At 35.5% G+C, this 9,808-nt stretch overlaps 2 protein-coding genes across 3 annotated transcripts; both read left to right on the plus strand.

The window, feature by feature from the left end:
• Positions 1–2,764: 2,764 nt before the first annotated feature.
• On the plus strand, positions 2,765–5,399 carry LOC128196360 (mitochondrial outer membrane protein porin 1-like). 2 transcript variants are annotated; one of them, XR_008248583.1, is made up of 6 exons: positions 2,765–2,951; positions 3,038–3,124; positions 3,284–3,342; positions 3,456–3,685; positions 4,102–4,481; positions 4,679–5,399. XR_008248583.1 is itself a non-coding variant. In XM_052877032.1 (5 exons), exons 1-5 carry the CDS (start codon positions 2,903–2,905, stop codon positions 4,412–4,414), a joined length of 738 nt encoding a protein of 245 aa, XP_052732992.1. In that variant the 5' UTR covers positions 2,766–2,902; the 3' UTR covers positions 4,415–5,399. The 2 variants fall into 2 exon arrangements, 1 of the variants encoding a protein (XP_052732992.1); XM_052877032.1 differs by having other exon boundaries at positions 2,766–2,951; positions 4,102–5,399.
• A 1,268-nt stretch (positions 5,400–6,667) lies between these two features.
• Positions 6,668–8,977, plus strand: LOC108329921 (homeobox-leucine zipper protein ATHB-16). The gene is made up of 3 exons (XM_017564306.2): positions 6,668–7,154; positions 7,436–7,824; positions 8,266–8,977. Exons 1-3 carry the CDS (start codon positions 7,019–7,021, stop codon positions 8,689–8,691), a joined length of 951 nt encoding a protein of 316 aa, XP_017419795.1. The 5' UTR covers positions 6,668–7,018; the 3' UTR covers positions 8,692–8,977.
• Positions 8,978–9,808: the final 831 nt, after the last annotated feature.

Here is a 9,808-nt window from a genome sequence, read left to right on the forward strand (position 1 = left end):
CCAATACCCAAATCACCTACCTCCTCTAAGTTCTCTTCACCAATAATATATGCTTCATCCTTAGTATCCACTTGCACTTCTTCCTCACTGTGCAGTTCTACTTCTTCCTCATTGTGTAGTTCTACTTCTTCCTCATTGTGCAGTTCTACTTCTTCCTCACTATGCAGTTCTACTTCTTCCTCCACTCCAACCAGTTCCTCCACCTCCACTGCAGCCACTCCCTGCAGCTCCACTACACCCTCTTGGTTAACCTCCACTTCAACCACTTGCTCCACCCCAGTACACCATCCTGCTCCACCTCCACGCTACCCTCTGTGTCAACCTGCACTCCATCATCTCTCCAAGTCACGACCATAGTCAAGAGGACCTTCCTCAACCTCCTGTTGCACTTCAACAGGACCTTCTACACCAACCTCAACCCTACTACCCTCACCACTCTCTGTAGGCCCTTGGCAAAGGTAAAGAATTTCATTCTCATTTTCTACAACCACTGCTTCGCTCACTTTATGTACAACATACAAGTTGACTTTCCCCAACAATTTTCCCACATTCATCATGTTCATAGCTCCTTTATCATCATAGAACTTATATAAAACATGTTCAATATTGTAATATAACTCATTTACTTCAATGTAACCCAAATCTTTAAGTGAACCTACTACTCCAAAATAGCTCCATGTATCGGGGTCAATGTCCCAATAACATATCTCCCCACCTATATAATTAAAGGGCACTTCCTTTATCAAGGTCCCACCGTGGTGGACCACTACCTCAAACCTATCGTTAGACATCCCTACACTGCAAATAAAAAAGGGGGACCACTCATTAACTTAAATTAACACCATGGGACCAATTTCAACACCCAACGACAGTACTTTTTCCATAAACCCCCCAGCACGCGACAAATATAATAATATTTTAACCCATTCCACCCATTACAAAACAAATACAGAATCCACCCATTAAAGACAACAACAACATAAGTACGAACACTAATGCGATCAATAACTATAACAACAACATAAGTAAGAACATTAACCTCACCAACACTGCCGAACAAACCACGCTCTTCGACGAACCACGAACTTGATTTCACCAATAATCAAAATCTGGACTCTTGGAAAGCTGATTGTTGAACCCTAAATCGCCCCGAAATCGCGAGTTGATTTTACCCCAAATGTAATATCGCTTTAGTTAATCCTAAAATTATTTTTAACCCTATCTTTTAAATTATTTTAAATCATTTTAAATTATTTTAAATCATTTTAAATTATTTTATTTTAACACATAATGAAGTCACAGTGCCACCACAACCAAAACTGTACAACTCATCAGTTTTTTGCCAGTTGGGCAGCTGTGCCGTTAGTCTTTTTAACACCGTAACCAAAAAGGACTAACGTGTACGGTTTTTGCGAGAAGTAGGATGTTAGTGAACTTTTGAAAAAAAGGAGGATAACTTTGAACAGAGCTTACAAAAAGAGGAACCAAAATAAGTATTAAACCATATATGTAAATAGTAACTATCCGTCGCGGATTTTACTCACAAATACTCGTGCCCGCAAATTTTTTTACCATTCCTAACCCTCACACATACCACTGGTTCAAACTTAATTAGATGATTATAATACCGTACAATATCTTTTTAACTTATTGTTATTTCTCTTATACTATATTTTACCCCTTTTTAACTTAACCAAATAATATATACACCACATAAATCTGGTACCTGAACATTTACCACAATATACTATAATGTAATTAACCTCGCAATATTAAAATAAACCTTAACTCTAAAATATTTTATGACTAACTCATACATAAAATGGTACTATTTACCCTGGGTCTTATACGTGAATTATTAAATTTCATACACTCCTTACATATGTTTCAATTTAGTCATTAAAGTTTTTATTAATTAATCTAACAAATTAAATTTGAATAATCTGATTGTATTTAATTGCATTCGAAATTATTCATATCTCAATAATATAATAAATTAAATGATCGGAATGAAATTTAAAATGTTAAATTTGGATTAGGTTTAATTGATTATGTTAGATCCAAACTCGACTTAGTAGTCGACCCTTATTATTATCCACTTGTTACACTAAATTTTTATTTGATTTTCATTTCACCATCTTGTTTTTTTTTATCTATTAGTTAATTTAATTGTTTTGGTGTTTTGTATAGCTCTTTTTATTTGTGGTTGTGTTTGTGTGGTGGTGTTTTCTATGTCACTTTTATTTTACTATAATATTTTTATTTGGTTGATTAAAAAAAACATTTTTTCTTTTTGTTTTCTTGATGAATGACTCGAACATGTAACTTATTTATTTCTTACTTCCGCTTTTACCGAAAGTAAATTGTATTTTCCTATTATATGAAAAATTTCAGGCAAAAGTTCTAACTGGAATAGTAGTCCAACGAAAATTCAAAAAGTTGCTCCTACGTTAATGATATGCGCTTCTCAAAAAATAATCGCATTGTGTACCTTAAATGTGATCAATTACAATGATAAAAGGTCATGTTTGGAGAAAATTGAAATTTGAAAATGGGAGGGAGTTGTACCATTCTAAATGCGACGGAAGTTACGGAACTTGAATAATGATTTTGGGTTAAATAAATGTTTACAAAAGTGTACCAAATCCCTAACAAGTGAAGTGAGCTTAAGATCGAAGCAATGATGATTTCTTACGTAATCAGATTCAATCCCCTTTCTCTCTGCAGTTGTAAACGATAGTTACAGTTTGATTGATGGAAATTTCGCTATGTGGTGTTCCAATGTTTGTCCTTTTTCACACGAGGAAACATCGCTTGATGCAGAAACCAAGCGTACTCTTCACCCCTTTCCTTCCCAATAAACAATGTCTATAATTGACTTGTATTCATTCTTCATGGCAAAATGAACCAGGGTCCGGGCTTATATTTTGATATTGGAAAGAAGGCCAGAGGTTTTACACAGTTCTTTTCTGCTAATTCTTTTACTTCTTGTTTTCATTTTAATCTTTCATCAATGTTCACTCTGCACTCATTTCAGATGTTCTTCATAAGGACTACTGTCAACAAACACCAATTCACTTTAACTACCGATTCTTCGGTTGGAATTTAGATCTATCCTGTGAAGGTAATATATATATATATATATATATATATATCAGCTCAAGTCCTCTTGGCTTTTCTTTAAAACCTCCTCAAAGATGTAATGTGAATATCTCAACCCTGAAAAAGCTATGGAATTTCATATCTGACTACACTGTCTTTCATTGTGTATGTGTTGGAGTAGAAGAACTTGTGCATGGACTAAAGGGCCTTTTTGCATGTAACATACCTGACTCTGGGAAGGTACAACTACATTTTACTGATCAACATACCATAAATAATTTCATCTTCAATAACCGAGTCTTCATTTCATTGCATCTAACTACTTTTGGGGATCAAAATGATTTCGGTTGCAGTTGGAACTTCGACACTTGAGTAGATTCAGTGGGTTTAGTGCAAGCATTGGATTATTGGGAGACGAAGGAAAAGGATATAGCCCTGTAGCAAACCTCTCTGGTCTTATAGGAACAAGAATTCTCTCCCTGGGAGCAAATCTTGCCTATGACATATCAGCAACAAGGACAACTAACAGTCTCAATACTGGATTGAGCCTCAACAGTCCCTACCTTGTTGCTTCCGTGACCTTGTGAGTATCCTTCAACGGAGGCTAAATTTATCAGAAAGTCTACAGTAACATCAAATTTGTGATCGGTACTCTAGCTCAAGAATACATCTAAAACTGTGAAAGTTAAAGTGTAGGTTTGGTATTAACACCTTAAAATATTTCTTGTTTGGCAAAGCAAAACAACACTTACCGTCTGTACTTTAGGTACATGTATGCACTACATTTATTTAGATGAGCACCACAAACTTGATATTCCATCATCTCCAAAACAATAAAAGTGAAATATTTCCAACCTATTCAACTTAAGATACCTCTGCAATGTGCAGGTCCTCAACTGAGTTAAGCAGGGTTAATGTTTTGTCCTCAGTGTTCTTATGTTTCTTTCTTCAGACCAAATGACTGTGCATGCTGAAGTTTGGCGGGTGCTAATTATGCAGGCATGACTATTTCCAAACTTTGAAAGGTTGCTGCTATTTTGAAGTGAACCCCCTGAACAAGACTGCAATTGCAGCAGAGGTGAAGTATGACCTTGCAGATGATGAGATTACTGGTGTAACGATTGGTGTTCAGCATGCATTGTTTCCTTGGACATTGTTGAAGGCTCGACTCAGCAATAATGGCAGGGTAGGCGCTCTTATTCAACAGAAGTTCGGAAGGAAGTTTTCCATAACTGTGGCAGGAGAGGTCAATTTGAATGAGAAAGACAAAGAAAAGTGTCCCAAGGTTGGAGTCTACATGGCTATAAAATAGTTTTTCAAGAAGAAAAGCTCTTCATGTAGAAGCAGGCAACGAGATATCATGAAGACTTCCAAAAGAGGTCGTAAACTGCATGCAAATTTTGTTTTGCCCCGTGCATTTTTTTCAACATTGGAGAAGTGTATCATATCCTTATTTAGTGTTTTGTGATTAATGTTTTTGAGGTCTGAAAAGAAGCCATACACAGTTTATTTAGATATCTATGTATCAGAGATTTGTACCAGTGAAAATTCAAATTGAATTCTGTTTCTCATGTAGGTAACTCTCGAACAAAATCCATTCTGCAAGAGTTAATTTCTCCCTTTGCTGGTCAAGATAAGATGAAGTGGTAGAAGCAACATATATTTCTATGCTTGATTTGGTTTTGGAGAACTAATTGTTCACAGAGAGAAGTAGGTACTTAGTAAACAATGATCATTTATATGTAAAGCATCCAAACCATACTATTCCCTACAGGGAAAATATGTCAACAATACTTAATGTAATAATCAGCCTGAAGAGCTGTGATGTGTTATTTGAAAGGTCAATTAATTTCCTGCTGCTCAAAATTGTATCTGCAATGATAATGAGAACTTGGTCGTGCATCATTCACATTTTAGAATGCTTCTATTCACAGTGATAGTGGCAAATGGATTGTCTAATTAAACAAGGCCACTGAACACATTATGCTTTGAAAGACAACCTTATCATGCTCACATAGCTTTTACAAGAGCTAGGTGGAGTAGAAACTGCTGATTATAACCCAGAAAAGGTCCATTATGAAATGGGTAGCTATATAATCACTAACTGAACTTGGTCCAAGGGAAATGAAAGCAGCTGAAGACTTGGAGGAAGTACCAATCTTTCGAAGTGTAAAAATAGAGAGTGACAAGGACAATGTCAACGACATCTCTTGCATTTGTACGAAGTTGTACCAGGTACATATACTGATTCTAAAGGTATGTGTGGGTAATTGTACACAGAGATACATCCTCCAATATGTAAAGACATAATAAAGGCTGCAAATTGTTTTCAAAGAACATGAAAGTGTTTTTAACAATTTTTTATAATAATTTTATTGATTCTTATATTTGAAATACATCAATCACAAGTCACGTGGTAAAAAAGTTATAAAAAAAAAATTGTTAAACAAATATTTTTCCGTAAATAAATCATAAACATATTTATACTAATTGAATATTTGAACAATTTCATATAGATATGACACTTGTGAGTACTATAACTAACCTAATACACTTGTTGGATTAGAATTAGACACCAATAAGGTTTTGGCATCGTTATTGAAGACTTGTATCAATACATTCAGTAGTTAAATATGTTTAGATTTGCTTGTAAATCTATTAATATATCTAACAACCTTAAATTTTGTTTTTAGTTACTCTTCATTGCTCACCTTCTCGTGAATTGTTACTTGCATGCAAAGCAAAAGACATGTGAAAAAATAAGAAAAAACAAAAACCGAACAAGAAAATAGAAACAAGGAAATCTAGAAACTATTCTAATATCCTAATATGAAAATTAAAATAAAATGAAGTGAAAAATGTGAAAAAAAAATTAAAACATACATGAAAATTAAAATAAAAAATAAAGCCTAGAAACTAATATCCTAATATTGTAAAATTGATAAAATAGGTTATCCATGTTAATCTATCGTAGTCAATGAATTCAGAATCAAACATTTGGATATCCATAAAATATTGTAAAAACATGATAAATTGAAATTAGCAGTCCATAAATTAAAATATTATAAATTTTACTATCATTACATATATAAAAATTTTGAATATTCAATAAAACGAAAATATTTAATAAAATTCAACTAAAAATGTTCAAAATTTTAAAGACTTGAAATTCAATTAAATTTTAAATAAAATAATTAAGCTCATTTAACATTTCAAGAACAACTAATTCATATATTACATAATTAGCTTAATAAATATATTTAAATACTCAAAATATTTAAGAGGTTATAAACATTAAAAAATTACAAGGTGACAGTAAAAATTAAAATATTTAAGAATGAAAGAACAAAACAAAAATTTTAACCTTGCAAAATGAATATGAAAATTAATCATTTCACAGAAAGTAAAGCTAAATACTTTTAAAAGGATGTTAGGATCTCCCACATGGCGTTGCCCGTTCCACTGGCCCTAAACAGTAATTAGGCAATGTAAACGTGCGAAATGCACAGGATCAAGTAAAATGATTAAGGTTAATTGCACAAGGGCATCATCGTAAAGCACCATCGTCGTTATCCCTGTCTTGCTCCATGTGCCTCGTATAAACCCACGATTCCCTCCTCTTCCAGGAACCCCAACAGAACCAATCTCTCTCTCTTTCTCTCTCTCTCTCTGCACCTTCCTACCTCCTTTCCCCTTCCACTCTCTTCCAATATCACTTTTTCTTGTTTTTCAATTCCCCATCTTTTGAGAGTCTCAGTGATGGGTGTATGCTGTCGCTGTTCCCACACCTCACACATCACCGCCATCATCATCACCAGCTTCTTCCGCCACAAGCCTTAGATTTTTACAGTTTTACTTCATCCACGTATTTCAACACCGTTGACCACACCCCATGGTCTTCCTCTGAGGATCCAACATGGTGGGTGGAACTGTCTTTTCCGCTGCTTCAAGTTTAACCACTTTGCTTCCCAACCAAACACCTCCTTCCGCCTCTCAGCCTCTCGATTCCATTTTCCACTCTTCTTCTTCTGCTTCTTCTTCCCCTTTTCTCGGTACCTTCCTTTTCTCTCTTCTCAATTACAATAAAGGCTTGTAACACAGGCAGCCCTAGCTTATACATTAATTTAGGCGATAAAAATCAACTCTTTTACAATCTGAACAAAAATTCATGAATAAAAACTACAACTTGCACTTGCCCAAGTTGTGATTGGGTTAGCCAAGCATCCTACTATAATTTACAAACATGGGTGGATGGAATAGGACTCTTAGTAGTCTAAATTGTCATTTTTTATACGTGGGTAATGGTCCTTTTGTGGTGGTGTTGTTTGTTCAGGTTCAAGATCTATAGTGAGCTTTGGAGGTGTTCAAGGCGGGAAAGGGTGCAACGAGTCGTTCTTCCTGCCTTACGATGATAATGGGGATGAGGACACGGACGAGTACTTTCATCAGCCTGAGAAAAAACGCAGGCTGTCCGTTGACCAAGTGCAGTTTCTTGAGAAGAGCTTTGATGAGGAGAATAAGCTCGAACCCGAGAGGAAGATTCGGCTAGCTAAAGAACTCGGGTTGCAGCCGCGGCAGGTGGCGATTTGGTTTCAGAACCGCCGGGCGCGGTGGAAGACGAAGCAGATGGAGAAGGATTATGATTCCCTGCACGCATGCTATAATGATCTCAAGGCCAGCTATGATGATCTTCTCAGGGAAAAGGATAAGCTCCAAGCTGAGGTGAGTTCAGTTGATGCCACTTACTGAATTCTAGAATGCCAAAGTCGATGTATAATTTAGCTCTTGAAAGTAGTAACGTAACTGAAGTTGATTCCACTTGTTGAATTACAGAATGGCAAGCTTTTGGTTAGCATACAATTTTGCTCTTGAAAGTAGTAACTTGTGTTAAATTGTTGATTTGATAAAGTGTGTCTTCCAGTTGGCAATCTGTTAGTAAGTTTGCTGGGAAATTGTTTAAACCAGCATTACACAGTGTCTTGGTTAGAATCTCATTGCTGGGTCATTGACTCATTGTCTCAAATGCAGAGATTTACCATATCAAGTTGTCAATTTATAAATAATTTTGTCCGTCTAAAAGGACTAATTTACCACTTTGGATGTTAACTTACACACCATTTTATGATTCATGAAAATGTTTGTGATTGTGGTCTTTCAAAATAGGTAGCAAAGCTCAGTGAGAAGGTGCTCGAAAGAGAAAAACTGGAGGAGGGGAACTTTTACAGGGCTGAAACCAAGGGATTTCAGGAGCCGCTGCAGAAGTCTATGATTGATTCAGCTTCAGAGGGTGAAGGGTCCAAAGTTGACATTAGTTCAGCAAAGAGTGACATGTTTGATTCATCAGAAAGCCCACGTTACACTGATGGAGTACACTCTACTCTCCTTGAGACCGGTGACTCTTCTTATGTGTTTGAAGCTGATCAGTCTGATGTGTCACAGGATGAAGGAGATAACCCGAGCAATACCCTTTTGCCTCATTACATGTTTCCCAAACTTGAAGATGTTGGTTACACGGACCAGCCTCATAATTCATGTCATTTTGGATTTCCCGAGGAAGAAGATCAAGCCATCTGGTCTTGGTCTTACTGAATTTTCTGTTGTAGTAATACACAACATGCATCTACCGTGGACTCTCACAGGTTCTTCTGTCAAGAAATGAGATAATGTGGTAGACATGGGGGAGTGAGTGAATAATAAGCCAAAGAAAAATGGCAGTCTGCTGGTCCACAACCGTGGTTTCTTGCCAGTTCTTTTTTACTTTGCAATGTAACTTTTGGATCAAATGTAATTAATTGAATAATGTCTTCTTGTTGAGGATGTATCTCTGAGTTTCATTTGAGGGATGAATAATAATTAACAGAGTTTATGTTTTCCATTTGAGGCCAGATATCATGATTCTATTCTGTTGTTGTTGTTGACATTTAATTGGTGGAGGACCTCTAGCACTTGGTTGATTCCTCAGTTCACTTGGATGATGGGTCCATGTTGTTTGAAATTTGAATAGGTGGCAAAACCTTGCACGAGGAGGTTGACTAAACTCTTTGAAGGATCACTTTCTTAAGTTTGAGGGTATTTTTGTGAGCAGACTATGCTCATTCTTTCTCCTCTTAGGGTCACTTTCACTGAATTGGCAACAATCATAGTAGTGGCTTCCAACAAATTAAGGAGAACCACCGACTTTTTAGAAAAAGTTTTGCAAGTGGTTCTAGATATCAACTTCATTTTTACCACACAAACATAGACATGTATGTCTAAAATTTACAGTTACATGTATGTGATTTGTGGTGGAGAGAGGAGAATGATATTTTTGAGTGTGGGGATCCACCATTTTGTTGTTTCCTTTGGAAGTAATCAAGAAATGAATGCTTTTTTTCATAAGTGATTTCAAAGACCTATGCAAGAGAGAGATAAAAACTTGTCGTCATATGCACAATAGAAATTACATACAAGACTTCATAAGAAAACAAAAATAATGTTTTACACATAACTTATATTTAGTAAGCATAGAATAGGAATGTGTATAATCGAATGCAAACAAATTTAACAAAATAGTTCGTTTTAGATTAAAATGTAAATTACATTTTTGCCTTTTCCTATGTTTTTAGTAAATTATGCCTGATACTCCTCCATTATTTCACGTACAGAAAATTCCTTAATTGTTTACTCGTATAACGCTAACATTGTTAACTGTTAATAAAAAAGAATA

This window comes from Vigna angularis, chromosome 4 (assembly GCF_016808095.1).
Source record: "Vigna angularis cultivar LongXiaoDou No.4 chromosome 4, ASM1680809v1, whole genome shotgun sequence".
Lineage (NCBI taxonomy): Eukaryota > Viridiplantae > Streptophyta > Magnoliopsida > Fabales > Fabaceae > Vigna > Vigna angularis.

Excerpts from the sequence above, each read along its gene's own strand:
- LOC128196360 (XM_052877032.1), top strand. The coding sequence starts at position 2,903 with ATGAACCAGGGTCCGGGCTTATATTTTGATATTGGAAAGAAGGCCAGA. Across the intron at positions 3,125-3,283 it reads TTTAGATCTATCCTGTGAAG|AAGAACTTGTGCATGGACTA; the intron begins GTAATATATATA and ends GTGTTGGAGTAG. Across the intron at positions 3,343-3,455 it reads ACATACCTGACTCTGGGAAG|TTGGAACTTCGACACTTGAG; the intron begins GTACAACTACAT and ends TTTCGGTTGCAG.
- LOC108329921 (XM_017564306.2), top strand. The coding sequence starts at position 7,019 with ATGGTGGGTGGAACTGTCTTTTCCGCTGCTTCAAGTTTAACCACTTTG. Across the intron at positions 7,155-7,435 it reads TTCTTCTTCCCCTTTTCTCG|GTTCAAGATCTATAGTGAGC; the intron begins GTACCTTCCTTT and ends TTGTTTGTTCAG. Across the intron at positions 7,825-8,265 it reads AGGATAAGCTCCAAGCTGAG|GTAGCAAAGCTCAGTGAGAA; the intron begins GTGAGTTCAGTT and ends CTTTCAAAATAG.